Source organism: Oryctolagus cuniculus, chromosome 11 (genome assembly GCF_964237555.1).
Source record: "Oryctolagus cuniculus chromosome 11, mOryCun1.1, whole genome shotgun sequence".
In the NCBI taxonomy this organism is placed as follows: Eukaryota; Metazoa; Chordata; class Mammalia; order Lagomorpha; family Leporidae; genus Oryctolagus; species Oryctolagus cuniculus.
The window spans coordinates 45888065-45909495 of record NC_091442.1 but is presented as its reverse complement, the minus strand read 5'-3'; the positions used below and the strand labels follow the sequence as shown (position 1 = coordinate 45909495).

The 21431-nt window shown below is 41.7% G+C and overlaps 1 protein-coding gene across 6 annotated transcripts in view; it reads right to left on the bottom strand.

Moving 5' to 3' along the window:
- The window catches only part of XRN2 (5'-3' exoribonuclease 2), an 81524-nt gene that overhangs the window by 14972 nt on the left and 45121 nt on the right, over nt 1-21431 (bottom strand). For all 6 annotated transcript variants that reach the window (XM_002710942.5, XM_008256330.4, XM_051845316.2 and 3 more), the window contains 7 exons: nt 20121-20204; nt 18632-18729; nt 18002-18081; nt 14843-14899; nt 6215-6283; nt 6002-6133; nt 3932-4059 (listed from right to left, as the gene is read on the bottom strand). In XM_002710942.5, coding sequence (XP_002710988.1) covers nt 3932-4059; nt 6002-6133; nt 6215-6283; nt 14843-14899; nt 18002-18081; nt 18632-18729; nt 20121-20204 — 648 coding nt within the window. The remainder of the gene's footprint in view (nt 1-3931; nt 4060-6001; nt 6134-6214; nt 6284-14842; nt 14900-18001; nt 18082-18631; nt 18730-20120; nt 20205-21431) is intronic.

Genomic DNA, 21431 nt, shown 5'->3' with positions numbered 1-21431 from the left:
TCTAGCTCTGCTCTGATGCTGACAAATGTAGGAAGCCGCTGCTGCCGCCTTTCTATCTGTAAGAGAATTCTGTAGGCTGTAAGTAGAAACCGCAGACTGGAGAGTCCTTGGGTTTACACGAAACACTGACAGATCATCTGGGGAGTGGGTCCATGGCAGTTACATGGGTCTATGATTTCTTAAAAGTTAAGAACTGAGCTAGGGGGGCCGGCGCTATGGCGCAGCGGGTTAAAGCCCAGGCCTGAAGTGCCGTCTTTCAAATAAATAAAATAAATTTAAAAAAAAAAAAAAAAAAAAAAAAAAAAGAACTGAATTAGGAAAACATTTCCCAAAGAATCTCATGCAGGATGATTTTGGGGACACTATGAATAAGTTTTTCATCTTCATAGTTATTTGTTTTGATGTCTGTTTGAACAAACAAAAAACCACATCAAATCCATAGTGCCATATGGTGCTACAATTTATAAACTTAAAATAAATCTAGGTTAAAAAAAAAAAGGAAGAAATCTAAGATTTTAAAAGGTAATTAAGAGGAAGAAGCTGCTTAATGAAGAGCTCTGCTTCTACCTTTGCTACTAAAACCTCTTTTCAGCAGGTATCTGCAAATTTACTCATTGCAATAACCTCAGAAATTCCTCATAACTATAACTTGAGAAACACTGACTGAACAAAGCAAAATCTACCTGTCTGTACTATTTCTGCATCCCAATTCTCATTCTTGTTTCGAAGCTGTAATACACTCTAGATGGATGTGAATGGCAGTCATAAAAGAACAAGTGTCAATAAACAGCTGGATTTAAAAACCAGCTGAGGAGCCAGCTCCATGGTGCAACAGGTAAAGCTGCCACCTGCAGTGCCAGCATCCCATATGGGTGCCGGTTCGAGTCCCAGCTGCTCCACTTTCAATCCAGCTCTCTGCTGTGGCCTGGGAAAGCAGCAGAAGATGCACCTGCACCCAGATGGGGATCGGGGCTCCAGGCTCCTGGCTCCTAGCTCCTGGCTTTGGATCGGCATAGCTCCAGCCATTGCAGCCAACTAGGGAGTGAACCATCAAATGGAAGACTTCTCTCTCTCTGTCTCTCCTAACTCTGACTTTCAAATAAAATTAATAAATCTTTAAAAAAATAAAAAAAACCAGCTGAGCATGCTCTCACTATTATCTCATAAATTTCTCAAGGCATGAATAGTCAGAGCTATGATTAGAGTTTTTCTGCTGTAGGTGGTATGATTTGATTTTTTTTAACATTATTTTTATTTATTTGAAAGGCAGAGTTAGAGAGAGAGGAGAAGAGAAAGAGTGAGAGAGATCTTCCACCTGCTAGTTCATTCCCGAAATGGCCGCAGGAGCCCAAACACTTGGGCCATCTTCTGCTGCTTTCCCAGGTGCATTAGCAGGGAGCTGGATCAGAAATGGAGCAGCAGGGACTCGAACCAGCGCCCATGTACAGTGCTGGTGTTGCAAGTAGAGGCTTAACCTGCTACACCACAGCACCAGCCCGATGACGCGATACTGAACACACAGAAATACTCAGCAATGTTATTCACTATATCCAGGGGGAAGAGACCGATGTAACCACCACACCTGCAGATGCCCATAGGCTCACTACCAAACTCTCTACCCCTTCTCTGCTTCCCTAAACAGAACAAAACTGCTCCAGTGCACAGTTCTCATGTCAAGAGTTTCACTATGCTCCACTCAGTGTCCCACGAGACTGAGGGGCAGAAATAAAGAATACACTGAAAACAGAAAAACCTTTCTTGGGAGAGCAAAACCTTTACCACCCATTTCTTGGATACTGTATTGAAAAGTCTGCTTTAGGTTTTTAAAAAAAAAAAAAAGGTTATTTAATTGGCATCAAAACAGTGCCAGGAACATGGCATAAATATTTCTGAACAACTGTCTACTCTAACTTGGCACTATCTTTAATAACTACAGCTCCTGTTTAACAAGAGTTCTGGGGGCAGGTATTTGGTGCAATTGTTGAGAAAATGCCTGGAACATGTACAACCAGAGTGTCTGGTTCAAGTCTTGGCTTCTGATTCAACTTCCTGTTCATGTGTACCCGTGAAGGCAGCAGGTAACTGTTCAAGTACTTGGGTCCCTGCCATCCACACATAGAGTGCTGAAGGCTCTCGGCAAAATAGTGCTCTTTTTGAAATTTAATTCCTATGAAAAATTTCAAATATTCAGGAAAAATTTACCTATGACACTCAGACTTACTGTTTTCTCCTCCTCTTGCGCTGCTCTTGTCTGAGTGGCAACCAAATGAGCAGCAATGGAGAAGCAAGGGCTTCATCAAGACCGTGGCCTTGAGAACGCCATACATGAATTACACAACCTCATGTACATGGCCACAGACGCAAAGGGCAAAAATTAGCATGGCCCTGCACCCCATGGGAGACCAGGAAAAGCACCTGGCTCCTGGCTCCTGCCATCGGATCGGTGCGGTGCGCCGGCCGCAGCGCGCCGGCCGCGGCGGCCATTGGAGGGTGAACCAACGGCAAAGGAAGACCTTTCTCTCTGTCTCTCTCTCTCACTGTCCACTCTGCCTGTCAAAAAAAAAAAATTAGTATGGAAAAGGTTTACAATTTAAAATTAGTGCAAAACCTATGAAACCTAACAGGTAGGTAACTTTTCTCTTTCCTACTGCTATCAAAATGCTGTGTTATTTCTGTGGCTGTTTTCTGAGCTGTCCACAAGCCAGGAGGGGTTAAGGAAAGGAAGGCCAAAAGCTTAACAGGATCGCACGGCTAAACACACTTTCCTACCAAAAGCAATCGCCTGGCTTTACCTTAAGCAGCACTGAACTGCAATACAGACTGAGGAAGGGATACTTCTGTCTTTTAAGCGACTAAGTGGTGACAGTCCCATGAAATCAGACTGAATGCACTACCCAAAGACTTGTATTGAGAGAATAAGCAGCACTAAGTTCCACATACCTCTTTCTGCATACGTTAACTCAGAAATAAATGTGTTTGTGAAGGAAGAAATCCAGATAATCTTATTTATTTAACTACACAGGATAAAAGATATCTCAAAGATTTTGCATCAAGTATTCTCTCTCTCTCTCTCTCTCTTTTTTTTTTTTTTTTTTTTTGACAAGCAGAGTGGACAGTGAGAGAGAGAGACAGAGAGAAAGGTCTTCCTTTTGCCGTTGGTTCACCCTCCAATGGTCGCCACGGCTGGCGCGCTGCGGCCGGTGCACCGCGCCTATCCAAAGGCAGGAGCCAGGTGCTTCTCCTGGTCTCCTATGGGGTGCAGGGCCCAAGTACTTGGGCCATCCTCCACTGCACTCCCAGGCCACAGCAGAGAGCTGGCCTGGAAGAGGGGCAACCAGGACAGAATCCGGCGCCCTGACCGGGACTAGAACCCAGTGTGCCAGCGACGCAAGGCGGAGGATTAGCCTACTGAGCCGCGGCGCCGGCCATTCTCTTACAAGTCTTCTAAATTAGATGTTTTTAAATTTCACTATCTTTGCATTGATAAATGTTTTTAGCAATGAAGATGAGAAACCAACCTTTGTTCTAGTTTTTATTGAGAATGTAAAGTAGGGGCTAGCACTGTGACGTAGTGGGTAAAGCTGCCACCTGCAGTGCCCGCATCCCATATGGACACTGGTTCGAGTCCCGGCTGCTCCACTTCCAATCCAGCTCTGTGCTATGGCCTGGGAAAGCAGAAGATGGTCCAAGTCCTTGGGCCCCTGTACCCACATGGGAGACCCGGAAGAAGCTCCTGGCTCTGGATTGGCACAGCTCCAGCCATTGCGGCCATCTGGGGAGTGAACCAGCGGATGGAAGACCCCCCCCCCCCACCCTTCTCTCTGTGTAACTGTGACTTTCAAGTAAAATAAATATATCTTTAAAAAAAAAAAAAAAAGAGAGAGAGAAAGAGAGAGAGAGAATGTAAAATAACCAATTGGCAAAGACTTACTTGACATAAGTTTGGGAATCTGGGCCTGTCCTCTCAACAGTGGCCTGTATAAGTTTCCCTGATAAGTGGCGGGTGGTGGTGCAGCATTGCTGTACATGCCAGCTCCAGAGCCTCTTGGCATAACGTGGCTGTAAGTGGACCACCCCCCCCCCCCCAACAAAAAAAATTATTCAGAGGTATATCCATCACACAGTTGACACAAATCAAACAAATGCGAGCACACATCTCTTTCATTACAGATCTGATTAATACAACCAAAATTTTAAAGGTTGATAAATACACACAAACTGAACACAGTGGTAAAGGTGATAATAAATGTTCATTTGTCACATCAGGATATTCAATTAATAGTCATGCAAATATTCACTAATAACCGCAAAAAAAAAAACCATACCAGTAACTTGAGTCTTTTTTCCACTATATTTGTTTTCCCCAAGGATGCACAGCTGTCACTATCACTCACTGTACACTCTATATCATGCCATTTTCAATTTACTGCATCAAACATTTCCCCGTGTCTTTCTGTAGCCTTTACTCTGCTGTTGTCTCATATTTTACTCATTCAGTACTAGTACTATGTATCACATGAACTAGGAAATTCTGGGCTTATAACTGCTTCTCTAAAATTATTTCTTCAGGATAAATTTGAGAAGTAGGAATTTAAAAGTATTTTAAGAACTCTATTTAAAGGCAATTCTGTGTTGCCTTGCAAACTACTTGCAGTCACGCAAAAAGATACATTAAGACCATTTTAAAATTTGCTTGTCTTTTAACAATTATTGAGAATGAAGATTTTGCAAAACATTAACAATAAACAATGACACAGTGTTTACGAAGTATCCCAAGCACTCAATAGATATCAGCTCACTTAATTCTTAAAACAACCTAATGGGATAAAAGTAATTATTCTATTTTACACATGAGGAAACCAAGGCACACACTGGTTTAGTAACCTTTACAAATGTATTATGTGGTGGGGTGGACACTTGGTACAGAAATGAAGATACCATTTGGGACACCAGCTTCACATATTAGAGTACCTGGATTCAATTCCAGGTGTTCCCAATTCTAGCTTCCTGCCTATGTACAACCTGAGAGGCAGACAGTGATGGCTTAAGTACATGGATCCCTGCCACCCACATGGGAGATCCAGGTCAAATTCCTAGCTCCTCACTCTGGCCTGGCTCAGTCCTGGCTACTGCAGGCATTTGGAGAGTGAATCAATGGATGGGAGATCTCTGTCTCTCTTTCAAATAAAAATAAATTAAATGTGTGTCTGGGAATAAAGTGGTGTGAATCCACATATTTAGGATCCAAAGCCCATGAGGCATGTAACCACCATGCCACAACACCCCTTTTATTATTGACTGTATAAATTACTTGCTGAGGGTGACCTTCTACCTAAACCACTTGTTGAGTCTTAAGGTTTCCCCATTAACTGGAAGTACCTACTTGTGAATTATCATTATTAATTTGTGAATCATTACTATTCTTCTGGCCAGTTGCTCTTTTCAGCCCGCTTTACCTGCTATTATATCTAAGTCCCATCTCTCTACATATACTCTCTTTTGCAGCTAGGAAAGAAATAATTCAATAACTAAGAAGAACCAAAGAGAAAACTCTGGAATTTACAGGAGAAGAAACACAAGGGAGTGGTAAATGAGCAAACGTGAAATGCCATTAAGCCCCAGGGAAACGTTGCCTTTCAAGCCCTGGGTGAGCAAAGCCAGCAGAGGCTGCGGCTGTGTGTGCTACAGCATCGGCGGACAGGCCGTACAGGCTGCCATGTGGTAATCCAGCTACACCTTTCTTGAGGGTAAAGAGATGGCCTTATTCCTTTAAAATGACTGTCACACAGACAATAAAGCCTCTTAGAGGAAATAATACAATTCTCATAGAACACATAAAGCAACACGTAAAGAAAGCAGAAGTGAATTTTTAGAAATGAAAGAAAGCAACAAAGCATCAGTATTTTACTGTCCCTTAAATATCTTTCGTATTGATACTGACACGCTTCATGGGATGGTTCAGAAAAAGCAAATCGCATGAAGGACAGAACCCCTGACTCACCCCAAAGTCCTGAAGGCTGCTTGATCCAGGTGGACAGGCCGCCGGTCCCGGTTAAAGCCGAGCTGCGGCTTCCACTGCCGGCCATTGCTAGATTTTTCCCAGTCACTGGGTTTCAGCACTGCTGCTGGCTTTCTGACCATTGGAAACACAGTATTTACTTACAAGAACAATACCATTCATCCAAAAGAGACCTACAGAGTTTATTGTTGTTACCTTGCTCCCGGCAGCAGGACAGCTTTAAAAATGTAATCTTCTGCAAATTGAGGGTCTTTAAAATTAATACTGGAAGAGAACAAGTTTATGAACAACAAGTAGATGGTTAATTATCATGTAACTTGAGCTACTTTGCACATTAAAACAGAGTGACTGAAATTCCAAAGTCTTTCAGAAACCATTCTGGCCAATGGTTTTGCCACACAGTTAAACATCCTCCTTGCTAAACTGCTTCTAATTCCTAAATTCTCAAATTCTTAAAACAATTTAATAGCACTCACGTAACTTTCTCTGTGAAAATAACCATGTTCTAGCTAACTGTGGGTGATCAGAGTAAAAATAGACATTGTCTCAACTCTTGAGAAATTTCAATACAATACTAAAGGTAGATAGAAGAGTTTTTTAACAGTCAATAAAACGAAATGCCTTTCATTCACCTTAGGAAAGACTAGCACACACTGTATACAGAAAATATGCAGACATCAATAGAAACATTTGCAAAATCAAAAAATGCATACAAATAGCTAAGAAATCTATGGGGGGCAGGAAACATCCTCCAAAACCTAACACCCTGTTCTTCTAATGTGTTTTTTAATTGTCACAATCTGAAAACTATATAAATGCCTCTTTTGCAAGCTATACACTCAAACTCTGAATATAAACTGGGTTCAATTTCCTTTCCAGAATTGGAGGTAGAACTAACTGGAGGTGGTGGTATTTGTATCTACTCCAAAGGTTAGTAAATACATTCTGACACTGTAGTTATGTATCAGACTTAGACCTAAGGATGCTCACAACTTTGTTGCATATGTTGAGGCTATAAATCCAGGTGTATTATTAACAGTAGACTAGCTAAAGAAACTAGAGGTCTTCCTAAAAATAGAACCTTTGGTATTGCTTTAATTTAGAAACAATACTTCAGGAGAAAAATATACATACAACACACATAGCCATCAAATGGTTATTAGTAATTTCCTGTGGACAGTCATTTCCCCTTTTTTATATATGTATTTTTCGAAATTTCTCCAATGATCATGGATTAAGGGAGGTCTTCCACCTATGGAACAAGGAAATCTTCACCCAAGAACTTATGGTTTTAAGGTGGGACAGGATTTATTACAGGATGGCAGAGGAAATAAATGTAACAAAGCCATGGAGAGAGGCTCCAGAACTAAGAGGCAGGACAGTTTAATTGGAGCCTCCCTTCTCAGTGGGGATCTGGGACAGAAGCCCAACAAAAAAAAAACATTTCAGTGACCACATTCTCATTCTATAGGCATAGGACACAAACTGCTTCAGTACATTAAACAGGTGTTTAATTTTCACACGGAACCCCAGTTCAGAGTGGTTGGACTAGAGTGAAAAGAATATGAACATGGGGCTGCTGCTGTGGCGTAAGAGGTTAAGCCACCGCCTGCAATGCCAGTATCCCATATGGGTACTGGTTCAAGTCCTGGCTGCTCCACTTCCAATCCAGCTCCATGCTGTTCTGCCTGGGAAAGCAGCAGAGAATGGTCCTGGTCCTTGGGCCCCTGTACCCACGTGCGAGACCTGGAAGAAGCTCCTGGCTTCAGCCTGGCCCAGCTTCAGCCATTGCAGCCATTTGGGGAGTGAACCAGAAGATGGAAGATTTCTCTCTCTCTATTTCTCCCTCTGTAATACTGCCTTTCAAATAAATAAAATAAACCTTTAAAAAATATGAATAGCAGTAAGAAAGTAAGCACAGAAAGATTACCTGAAAGAGATTATAGCCACAAAGGGCTTATCTGACTGTAATGTGAAGCAGTAAGAAAGGTGATCAAACATGCATTTCAGAAAACTCAACCCAGCAGCAGTATACAGGAGAGCAGAGGGAAACATCTATACAGCAGTCACCAACATAACCTTGGATAAGAGCCTCCAACACACATCAGAGATAGGAATACTGGAAAATAAAACGGAACGTCACAAAACTAGAACTGGAATGGATTAGATTTAGGCAAGGGCTGCAGAAGACGATCTCCAAGTCATGCAGAGAAAGACAGAAAACCAAGAAAATAGGGGGGAAAAAACAGCCAAAATAACAAGCCCCCAGGAAGAGATATTCCTGATAAGGAAACTGGTTATATCAAGAGATTTAATAAGACAGCTCCAACTAATGTTTAGGAAAAGAAATTTGTTAAATGTGCTCAATTTAGTGTATGTCAACTAGTATTTAATAAAATTGTCTTTAAAATTCCATCTTTTATGCTCATGCCCCTAGAAGGGAAAAAAAATTCCAAGCCAAGAGAAAAATAACCTCCAAGACCTCTCCTGGGTCCCCTCAGAACCATACTCTCAACAAAGTACTCTACAGATTTTACATAGTACAAACCATTAGGAGACAGAAAAGTGAGAGAATTAAGTGAATTACGTGAATTAAGTCAGTTTGAAATAAGTGTGAAGTCCAATGAAAGGACAAAGACACTATTATGAACTCAAAGAGTAAAACATTTTTTTTCCTTAAATCTTCTCGAACAATTTGACAACACATTCTCTTCCTAAATTAAGCTTTCACTAGTTCAGACTTCCAAAAACTGTGTACTAAGATCTATTATCTATTTAGAAATGATCTCCTTTTCAAATGTTATAATGTGAGCCACAACTCAGAATTTACTAAATATGAGACAGACAGGAATCAATTATCAAATATCCAAAGGGAAATTATTTTTATAAGATTTATTTATTTGAAAGTAAGAGTTATAGAGAGGGGGAAAAAGACAGAAAGAGAGAGGTCTTCCATTCACAGGTTCATTCCCCAGGTGGCCACAACAGCCAGGGATAGGCCAAGCAGAAGCCAGGAGCCTCACCCTAGTCTCCCACATTGGGGGCAGGGTCCAAGCACTTCTACCATCTTCTGCTGCTTTTCCTAGGCCATTCAGGAAGCTGGATCAAAGAGGAGCAGCATGGACACAAATCAGTGCCCATATAGCATGTCAGCATCACAGGCAGAAGCTTTACCCTCTACACCACAATATGGGCGTTGTGTGTGTGTTTTTTAATGTTTACTTACTTGACTTGAAAGGCTGAGTAAGAGAGAGAGGGAGAGATAGACAGACAGACAGACCATCCATTGGGTTCACTTCCTAATGCCCACAAACAGCCAGAGCTCTGCTAGGCTGAAGCCAGGTGTTCAGAACTCCATCTAGGTTTCTCCCATGGGTGGCAGTGGTCCATGCACTTGAACCATTATCTGTCACCTCCCAGGATACACTATCAGGAAGTTGGTTTGGAAGAGAAAGAGCAAGGACTCAAACTGGCACCCAACAGGGGATGCAGGTGTCTTAAGTGGTGACTTACTGGGTGTGCCAACCACCTATCCCTCTAAAGGGTAACTTTCTAACATGGGTCCAAACTGTTAATGTTCCTTCATTTTTTGTTTGTTTTACATAATCTAAATTCTTAGATAGAGCACTGAATGAAAAAAATATAGATTACCCTTAATAAATTTCTACCATCAGAAACAAAGTGGAGAGTTTCTAAAGGAAGGGAAAGCAGTAAGTACACTGATACAGGGTAGAAGCACTCTCACCCTCTGAGAAGTCCAGGGGAGCAAACGAGTTAATGGAGCAGCCAATGGACTCAAGAGGCTGCCAGCTGAGGTAAGAAAACTGTGTTTAGATTTATATTATTATTATTATCTTTTTAAAGATTTACTTTATTCATCTGAAAGTCAGAGTTACACAGAGAGAGAAGGAGCGGCAGAGAGAGAGACAGGTCTTCCATCCACTGACTCACTCCCCAATTGGCCGCAACAGCCGGAGCTGCGCTGATCCAAAGCCAGGAGCCAGGAACGTCCTCTGGGACTTCCCATGTGGGTGCAGGGGCCCAAAGACTTGGGCCATCTTGTACTGCTTTCCCAGACCACAGCAGAGAGCTGGATCGGAAGTGGAGCAGCCGGGTCTCAAACTGGCATCCATATGGGATGCCAGCACAGCAGGCAGCGGCTTTACTCGCTAAGCCACAGCGCCGGCCCCAGATTTTTATTATTTTATCTAACACTATGAACAGAAGTATTTTCATCCACTTTTTCCAAATGCAGGCACAACAATGTTGACTCCCCCAGCATTAGCCTCCCCTCACCAGACCAGCTCACCCCATGAGCAGCATAATGTTCTCCTTTGATAGGCAGCCCTCCCTGTCCTCACCAGTGTTTTCATCACTTGACTTCAACCACAGAAAGAGCTAAATAAGCAAAAACTTAAAACCTAGCATGGTTAAATTAAGAAAACTGAACAATGCTTTTATTTGTATCAAAAGTAGCACTTTCTTTTTTTTATTTTTACAGGCAGAGTGGGAGAGAGAGACAGAGAGAAAGGTCTTCCTTTGCCGTTGGTTCACCCTCCAATGGCCGCCGCGGCCTGCGCGCTGCGGCCAGCACACCGCGCTGATCCGATGGCAGGAGCCAGGAGCCAAGTGCTTTTCCTGGTCTCCCATGGGGTGCAGGGCCCAAGCACCTGGGCCATCCTCCACTGCACTCCCTGGCCACAGCAGAGAGCTGGCCTGGAAGAGGGGCAACCGGGACAGAATCCGGCGCCCCAACCGGGACTAGAACCCGGTGTGCCGGCGCCACTAGGCGGAGGATTAGCCTAGTGAGCCGCGGCGCTGGCCAAAAGTAGCACTTTCAACACAGTGGTAAAAGAAAAATACTTCAGCAAAGTCTCAACAGAAAAAGAATGGAATGGACAACACCTTTTTCTGACTTAATTCACTTAAAGAATTTTCCTTAGAAATTATAATGTTAAGTACTACTTTTTGAAAGCACACTTCATAAAGAAAACTCCAAATATCAAGTTTCATTTCTACTCTACCCTTCCCTGATAATTCTGCAATTAATGCCACATTAGCATGCCAACATAAATCGCTCTTTTGGGGAAAATGTCATGATTCAAGTTTACAGGACTGTGATATTCTATCAGAAGAGGTCAACAAGTTCAGTGTTCTGAAAAGGTGTAAAAGTCAAATTTCCATGAAGCCTACTGCTCATTCCACACCCTTCGGGTTTTTAATTTTGAGTTATCTGCCTGCCAACCATGAGCCTCACAAATGCTGCAGTAATGGCTATGCTAGCAACAACAACAACAAAAGCCATTTCCATTTATATTCACATTTGAAAAGTATCTTTAAAATATAAAATGTTCTATTCCTGCCGGACTCATCCAAAGGTGGATACAGAAGACTGAGGAGCACTCCTCTGGAGAAAAAGGTTTAAGTTCTTGGAGATTTGGCAATACTAGCAACAATTGAGCTTTGCTATGATTCAGATAGAGAAAAAAATGACTGAACATTGTTATATTCTAGAAAACAACATATACAAATTATATAAACTCTATTTTAGAAGGAAAAAAAAAAATGAAGGGTAGGCTCTGGTCAACCAGAGAAAATAAGGGAAGAGCATTCCAATAAAAACAGGAAGCAGATACAGAGGTCAAGGGTCATATAGGAACCGGCCTGGCTGGTGAAGTTTCCCTTGAGGAACTGCGGATTCAGACACAGACCTGGGGCTCTACCAAATGGTGACAGGCTTTCAAAGAGCAAGTGTGGGTACATGCATTTATCCCTCCAAATGAACAGAAAATTGTGCTGCTGCCTATGAAAACTCTTCTATAATTTAAAAATCAAATGCAGGTTTATATTTTAACAAAGAATTATTTGAAAAATACTATGTATATGCAAATTATAATGGTGGAGGGAGATAAGGGTGAGGAAAATTAAGATAGCTCAGTTTTTTTTAAAGTTATTTATTTGAGAAGCAGACAAAGAGACAGAGACAGATTAGTCTTCCATCTGCTGGTTCACTCCCAAGATAGCCTTAATGCCAGAGCTGGGGCAATCCAAAGCCAGGAGCCAGGAGCAGGGGCCCCAAGCATATGGGCCATCTTTGACTGCTTTCCCAGGCCATTAGCAGAGAGCAGGATCCATATGGGATGGCAGCACCACAGGCGGAGGCTTAGCCTACTATGCCACAGTGCCGGCCCCAAGATACCTCAGGTCTATTCAAAGCTAAGCTATTGATATGCTGAATGATTTATAAAGTCAGAGTTGAAGAAAATGTGGTCTCCTTGGTCACACCTAACTATTCTCTGTTGGTCCTTTTCTTAAGATACTTTAATAATCTGTATAATATACATTCTCAACACTACAGCTAAGACCAAACGCGATGGGAATAACTAATTCAAACTCTAGCAAACAGCTTGTCAAATATGGAACAGCATACTGGATGCATCCAAATTAAAGAGGGGGAGAAAATTCCAGAAGTCAAAATAACAATAACTTGCAATTAATGCCAGAGGATACATTTTCAGACTTTTGTTCACAAAGGAAGTATAATACTAGAATACACAAGTCTTGAAACAAATAAATGTCCAATAAAATTGATCTCAGCCTTCACATTATCCCTCAGAGAAAACACTGAAAAGTACTTTTTGTGTGAAAGTTAACTTTGATCTTTCACAAATCTTTAGAAAAATTAAATCAATTTTATGATTAAACTTACTCTTAACATTTGCCTGAATATGCATATACATCCTGAATTTGTTTTATAAATTTAATAATTTCATGAACTGAGTGGGTACCAAAAACCAAAGGCTGCTTCAGGCTCAGAAGTAGCTAACCAACAACAACATCATCCATGCAAAAATTCCAGGATCTGTCCATTAATTCTATAAGCTCTCCTTTGGGCAGTCCTCTTTATCCTAATTAGAAAGATAAGTAGAATTAACTCTTCTAGAGGGCCAGGCAGGGCAGCCTTTGAAAATATACAGAAAAACTGATGAGTGCAAGCAAACAAGTGACAAGCCACAGAGAGAACTGGCAGAATTAAATGCCCTAAAGCGCCAAGGCAAGCCAGAGACCCCAAGGGTTAATACACAATGTCCACACTGGGTCTGTCAGAGCCAGATTGTTTGTTATGGGCTTAGGAGCATGGCTTTCAATTCTGTACTGCACCCTTAACAAAAGAGCATGAAGACAAAGCCAGGACAAATTAAGTGTAAAGATAAACAAAAAATCATGTGTGAAGATAAATGAAAGTATCTAATCCAAGAAGAATTTCCAAACTCATAATAGCTTTCTTTAAATAAAAGCCTATCTAAAATGGCAGTTACTATCAAAATCCATTAACGATAGGAAATAATAATTTGCTTCACAATGAGAAATCTATGTAAAATCTAAAATATTTCCTTAGAGGGAGAGAAATAAAAATGCTCGGGAAAGGAGAATTCAGGATTAGCAGGGTTTTCTCAAATTCTTGAATACTTGAGCTGTAAATGCTTTAGTCACTGCCGAAAGATTGGTAAAAATGACAACATAAACTCTGCCATCAACTTTAGGAACTCTATTACACAATGAGTGGTAAACTTGTTGATTTTTATTCTAAACAATCTTACTACATTTTAACATTATTTTTACTCAAAAAATGCTATCACTGTGGAAGAACTGAGATATAATAAATTTTTCAGATAACAGAAATTAGGCCTTTAAGTTTATAATAACTGTTAAGATTTTTTCACAGATGATTATTTCTCATCTTAACTGAGGTTATCAAGGAGTATAATACACTTGCGTTCTTTACTGGAGTACTGGTTTGAGCTCAAGCTACTCCACTTCCAATCTAGTTTCCTGCTAACATACCCCGGGAGGCAGCAGATGATGGCTTAAGTACCTGGCTCCCTGACACCCACATGCGAGACCCAGTTGAAGTTCCAGACTCCCAATTTCTGTCTGGCCCAGCCCTGGCTAATATGGGCATTTGGGAATTGAGCCAGTGGATGCAAGATCTTTTTTCCTTCTCTTTTGCTTTGCCTTTCAAATAGATGAAAATACATAAACATTAAAAATATATATCAAATACATTCTTTTGTCTTTAAAGATTCATTGATCTATTTGAAAGGCAGAGTTAGAGAGAGGCAGAGACACAGAGAGAGGTCTCCCATCCACTGGTTCACTCCCCAGGTGGTTGCAATGGTCAAAGCTGCGCGGATCCAAAGCCAGGAGCCAGGAGTTTCTTCTGAGTCTCCCACGCCGGTGCAGGAGCCCAAGAACCTGGGCCATTTTCTACTGCTTTCCCAGACCATAGCAGAGAGCTGGATCGGAACTGGAGCAGCCAGGACTGGAACAGGCCAGTGCCCATATGGGATGAAGCACTGCAAGGCGACGGCAGCTTTACCCACTACACCACAGCGCTAGCCCCGTATTTTTTGTTTTTAAGCTCTGCGGGGCCACAGTTATAAACATCATAAATCAATCTGTTAAAATACATTGAAGTCATAGGAGCCTCTGGGGTATGTATGGAAGACTGTTTGCTTCTACCTAGCAAACTACCAGAAACGCCTCTCTCTGCCTCCAGCTTGACTAATCCAGGAAGAATTAGAGGTTGCCGGGGAAACCAGAAAACAGATAAGCAAGCTTGTTAAATCAGTAACCTTAACAATATACATAATTTAAAGTCAAGAGGCTCTGCTCTGAGGTCTGCAACACAAGGACTCTCCCATCTCAAAGCACTGTCGGATTAACAGCTGACATTTCCTTGTGAATCGGGAGTCTTCTAAAATTTATTTGCAAGTTCAGAACTGTGTTCTGGACAAATGCCATGAATTTTGGAATACCTACCTGATTGCAGTGTTCTGTGTCAGATCCCGTAACATGGGAACAGGAGAACATACCACTCTAAAAGGAAACAAGACCATGTGTTTGTAAATCATAATCTTTAAGGTTAAGACAAAGAAAGATAATGCTACATTTCTAAGACTTTAGAAGAGAGAAATCATTAAAATGCACACAAAAAAATGACCATTTATAATGTCCTATCATCCTTGTTTGTCATCTCACAGCAGGAAACAATTATGGGCAAATGGCTTGTATCAGAATTTGGATTTGTAAAAAACCCAACAAATCAAAAAGGAGTGGGGGAGTAGATTACTCAATAAAAAAAGCAGTTTCTTTATAAATGAGGAAAATTGAATGAGTAACCATTAACCATAAGGCATTCAACCCTATTAGCAGAGAAATGCACCTGCAAATCACAACACAATGCCAGCAAGTAAGCATCACCCAGAGTGACAAAAATGAAAGTCATAGATTCCAGGGGCTTCTCAGAACACACAGCAAGCAGATCTCACTCGCTGCCACGGGGAGTGTAAGATAGGGTAAGGACTTCTTATTTTTTGCAGATTCGTTTACTTATTTTTTTTTTAAAGATTTATTTATTTGAAAGTCAGAGTTACACAGAGAGAGGAGAGGCAGAGAGAGAGAGGGAGAGAGAGAGAGAGAGGTCTTCCATCAGATGGTTCACTCCCCAAATGGCCGCAACGGCCAGAGCTGTGCCAATCTGAAGCCAGGAGCTTCTTCCCAGTATCCCATGTGGGTGCGGGCCATAGCAGAGAGCTGGATAGGAAGTGGAGCAGCTGGGTCTCGAACTGGTGCCCATATGGGATGCCGGTGCTTCAGGCTAGGGCATTAACCCACTGTGCCACAGCACCAGCCCCTCGTTTACTTATTTATATAAGAGGCAGAGCACTAGAGACAGAGGGAGAAATACACTGTCCATCCATTGGCTTACTCCACAGATGTGCACAACAGTCAGGGCCAGGAGCCGGGAACTCCATCCAGGTCTCCTAAATGGGTGGCAGGAGGTCAAGTACTTGGGTCATCACCTTCTGCTTTTCCAGAGGCATTAGCTGGAAGCAGGAAGCTGGGCCAGGACTCGAATTGCACACCAGTATGTGATGCTGGGCTGAAAGCAGAGGCTTTAAACCCACTGGGCCACAAGGCCAGCCCAGAGTAAACATGTTGGGAAGCCCCATAATACTATTCAAAAAGCTGAAGCTATGCACACCACATAACACACAGTATCATTCCCGGACACACTCACATTAACCTTGAGCAGCAGTTCTCAAACTCTGGTCTCAGAACCCCTTGACACTCAAAATTAGTGAGTACCTCAAACAACTTTTATCAATCAATGTCTATCAACTATATCTATCAATATTTACCAACTGAAAATTAAAACTAAAAATTTTTTGAAAACTGAATCAAAGATAACAAAACTATACATGCAAGCATAAAGCAAGACACAAATAAACGAGAAAAGTGTCACTGCTTTACATTTTTAAAAATCTCAGTATCTATGGGGCCAGCACTGTGGTGTAGTAGGCCAAGCCTCCATCTGCAGTGCTGGCATCCCACATGGGTGACAGTTTGTGTCCTGGCTGCTCCTCTTTCAATCCAGCCCTCTGGTTATGGCCTGGGAAAAGCAGTGGAAGGTGGTCCGGGTCCTTGTGTCCCTGTACCTGTGTGAGAGACCAGGCAGAAGCTCCCAGTTCTCAACTCCAGATCAGCTCAGCTGTGGCCATTAGGGGAGCAAACCAGCAGAGGAAAGATCACTCTCTCTCTCTGTCTGCAACTCTACTTCTCAAATAAACAAACATCTTAAAAAAAAAAAAAAAAAAAAAAACACTCGGCCGGCGCCGCGGCTCAATAGGCTAATCCTGCACCTAGCGACGCCGGCACACCGGGTTCTAGTTCTGGTCAGGGCACCAGATTCTGTCCCGGTTGCCCCTCTTCCAGGCCAGCTCTCTGCTGTGGCCCGGGAAGGCAGTGGAGGATGGCCCAAGTGCTTGGGCCCTGCACCCCATGGGAGACCAGGATAAGTACCTGGCTCCTGTCTTCGGATCAGCGCGGTGCGCCAGCTACAGCGTGCCAGCCGTGGTGGCCATTGGAGGGTGAACCAATGGTAAAGGAAGACCTTTCTCTCTGTCTCTCTCTCTCACTATCCACTCTGCCTGTCAAAACAAAACAAAACAAAACAAAACACCTCATTAAATAGCTTAATGTCACTCTAACAACTGGACTCTCTTCTCTGTTTCTGATGTGATCTCTGGAGATCACACACTATACTTTGCCTTAGGAAAATGCCACTGTACACTCAATAAAGAAACAGACTGAGAAAAGCAATAACACTGCTAACATCTAAGTATTATTATTATGAAAATTGGTTTAACTTTGTGGATGCCCTGATATCAGAGCTCCCTGTGTAAGGTAACAGTTACTATGGTTGAAGAGCTGGGCTTGGGGCCGGTTCTGTGGCGAAGCAGGTAAAGCCACCACCTGTAGTGCTGGCATCCCATATGGATGCCGGTTCGAGTCCCGGCTGCTCCACTTCTGATCCAGCTCTCTGCTAATGGCCTGGCAAAGTAGTGTAAGATGGCCCAACTTCCTGGGACCCTGCCACCCATCTGGGAGACCCGGAGCTGGGCCAGTCCCAGCTGCTGGAGCCATTGGGGGAGTGAACCAACAGACAAAAGAGCTGTCTCTCCTCTCACTCTCTAATTCTGCCTTTCAAATAAATAAATAAATCTTCTAAAAAAAAATCAAGAAAAAAAAACTGGGTTTTAAATCCAAGCCCTTTCTTAGTCCAACAAGGTTTGCTCCTTTTTCCCCTTTTTTCTAATTTGAGATGTAGAGAGAGAAAGAGAACGAGTGAGTGAGCAGGAGCGCATCACCATCTGCTGATTCACAGCCCCAAACGCCCTCAATGGCTGGGGTCAAAGCCAGCAGCTGGGAACACAATACAGGTCTCCTACCCGGGTGGTAGGAATTAGAAGTGGGAAATCCAGGCACTCCCATGTGAAATGTGGGCATCTTGTTCATTAAACACCCACTCCCTGATCAAAATACCATTTTATCACTATTTTTAAAATATTAGACAAGGAAAATCTGCTAAGTAAACTTCCTTCCATTCACCTCAGTTATATATAAATGAACACTTACTGATCTGGAAGAATGGCTTCTTCATCCAAAGAAAACTTTCCTTGAATCCCATGACATAGTTCAGGTGGCACATCCACTGGCTGTGGAAAAATGCATTCCAAATGCATATAAAATGAGAACGCAAGCAGATATTTGTACACACATGTTCAGAGGAGTATTATTTTAAAGCCAAGTGTCTATCAACTGATGAACCAATACACAAAATGCAGTTTATATAAAAACCAATGGAAAAAGAAATTCTAATATATGCTACAACATGGATGAAACATGAAAGCACTGGGCTAAGTGAAAGCAGACAAAGGATTCGCATTGTGATTCCCCTTACAGGAGATGCCAAAATCAGGCCAATTCACAGAGACAGGAAATAGAACAGAGGTTACCAGAGGCTGGAGGGATGGTGCAACAGGGAGATACTGTTTAATATTGTTTGGTGTGTGCAGAAATTCTGTTTGGGTGATAAAACAGTTCTGGAAATGGATCGTAGTTATGACTGCACAACACTGTGAATATACTTGATGCCACAGATTTTCACACTTAAAAATGGTTACAATAGTACATTTTATATTATGTACATTTCACCCAAATTTTATACAAAATATACTGCTAAATGAACCAAAGTGCACACTCTACCTCTGCAGACCCAGTCTGATATAGCTCTAAAATGAAGTCGTGGAGTGGGTGATGTTTCCCCACAAACAACACGTCTCCTCCGAGGCTGTTTCTTCTATCTGAGGGAAAAGTAGGAAAAAGTGACCATGCATTCAACAAGCATAGCTGAAAGCGCAATTTGTATGAGACTAAAACAAAAGGACACATCTAAAATTTTACAACTTAATTACAGCATCGTGTTTATAAAAAATATTTCAAAAGTGACAGCCCTAGGTATGTGATGTCTCTCTATGGGAGCAAAATATTTTGACTGTAACATTTCCAAGACCAAATACGACTATGAGAAAAAAAAAAATCACTGAAAGCTATTTGGATATACTGTAAGATAAAGGGCAAGGTTTTCTTATTTATAAAGAATTCAATTTCTTAGTACAAGAAATACATATTTAAAATACATAAACATTTTGTGAAGAAATAGAATCACTGATGATTAAAATTATTCTTAAGACAGCTAACAAGTTGCTTCCACAGCTAAGTAGACCAGTACTGAATCAGTTTTTCCAAGCTGACCTTTGCAATTTCCCCAATCTGAATTTCTTCACTGTCACGACTATAAAATGCCACTTTTGATGTAACATTTCAAGTTGCACTCTAAAGGAAAATGCCTGTTTTACTCTAATCTTTTCAAGTAGAGTTATTACTGCTTGGGGAGGAAAGGCAGGGAGAAGGTAGACAAAGAAAATGAAAACAATCTTCCCAACTTTTGCAGGTCTATATCATATAAAAATCAAAAAGTCAAAGGGTATTACTGAAGTGTTGCTCTTTAATAAATTCAATAAACACTAGAAACTTGAAAGTTTTTACTTAAGTATTACTAAATTTACAAATTGAGAACCAAAGTTAACATTTGTGTGTGTGTGTGTGTGTGTGTTTTTTTTTTTTTTTTTTTGACAGGCAGAGTGGACAGTGAGAAAGAGAGAGACAGAGAGAAAGGTCTTCCTTTGCTGTTGGTTCACCTTCCAATGGCCGCCGCGGCCGGCGCACCGCGCTGATCCGAAGCCAGGAGGCAGGTGCTTCTCCTGGTCTCCCATGGGGTGCAGGGCCCAAGCACTTGGGCCATCCTCCACTGCACTCCCTGGCCACAGCAGAGAGCTGGCCTGGAAGAGGGGCAACCGGGACAGAATCCGGCGCCCCAACCAGGACTAGAACCGGGTGTGCCGGCGCAAGGCGGAGGATTAGCCTAGTGAGCCGCGGCGCTGGCCCAAAGTTAACATTTGTTATAGAGAAGTAAAATTAATGGTTTAGGCTCCCTTTATGGAAAATAAACAAAGTCTATATAAGAGGGCTTCAGAAAGTTTAAGGAAAATATATACTATGAAAAAGCCTATGCAGATTCTTTTAAATTTTTCACAACAAAATAAACTGTGATTCCACTGTCCGTGAACTCTTTGAAGAGCCTAAGCCCGTGTCACGCAGACTGGGTGCTGATGGAGCAGAAGCACTGACTTACTCTCTTCTGGAGTCAGGTCTGGGTACACCTCTTCCAGGGCGGCTCGCAGCCTGCGCTCGTCCACGAACGGCAACAGAGCAACACCTGGAGAAACAAAGGCCCACAAACCACCCAGTCAGGATCATCAGACTCCAACATATCACCACTCCTCAGAAGCAGTTCTAGAATATCCCTGCTGCTTTAAAAGCATCTTGGAACTGAACTCTAGTCAAAACTTAGACCCAAATACTCTATATGGTGAGAGAAGAAAAATCCTATGTATCTTCCTTCAAGTGGCTCACATGGACAATCACATTTTTTGGATCTTGACTCTGAAATGGTAACATTTATAAATGAAATGAACCACTGGTCACCTGGACAGCAGTTGGGTTCTCACCTATTTACTAAGATGCCCTCACGCAAGACAGTTAATCTCCCTGAGACTTGAGCTTGTCCTTTCATTCTCTAGTACTTGGTCTCTTGTTTTTAACCTAAGATCATTCAAGTAAAATACTAAGAAGTTCTGTTCTGACATTATAAATGTGTTGTGCAATTCTTTAGAGACTTGCTTAAGTAACCTGGGGATGCTGGGTAGAACAGAGTTCTTCATTTTATGGTATTCCGGAATTAAGGGCACTGCCTTATCTGGAACCATGCACATAATTTTCAAAGTATAAATCTAATACAATGCCTATCACTAGAAAAACACACAAAGTTACTAAAGCACATGTCTGTTCTGTTAAAGCAGTACAAATGGTACTTTAGCTAAATAAAAATGTTAAGATAAATAACAAAGACAAATGTTAAATAATTCTGAAACTACCGCCACTCAAAACTACTTTATTTGTGACTATTCCCTTTACAATTTTAAGAAATGAAAAGGTTTCCACAGTATTTTCAAAGTCCACAATATTTTCTAAGCATGGAAATGTGTTCAATTTTACTACATAGCAGGAGGATTTTTTTAAGTCAAAAAATAAACTAAGTTCTAACATGAATTGTCAAAAGTCTAAAAGCAATTTCAAAAATATGAACATCCATCATTTGAGTCAGGCCATTTCAATTACTGGGAAACAAACCTAAGGAGCTGCTCATGTTTTATTTGGTCATACATTCAAGAGAAATACATCAAAGAGAAACTACAGCATTATCTAGCCTTTGTTTTCTACCTTCTATACTCAGGGCCTAAGAAGACAACCTATGAAAGACTTAGCTACAAAATCAATTCCAGAATCTAAATCTAATCAATAAACAGCTTGTAGTGCTACAACAGCAATAAAATTACTAGGCAGCAGATCAGCCCAACTGGCCAGGGCAGAAAGGAATGTCTTA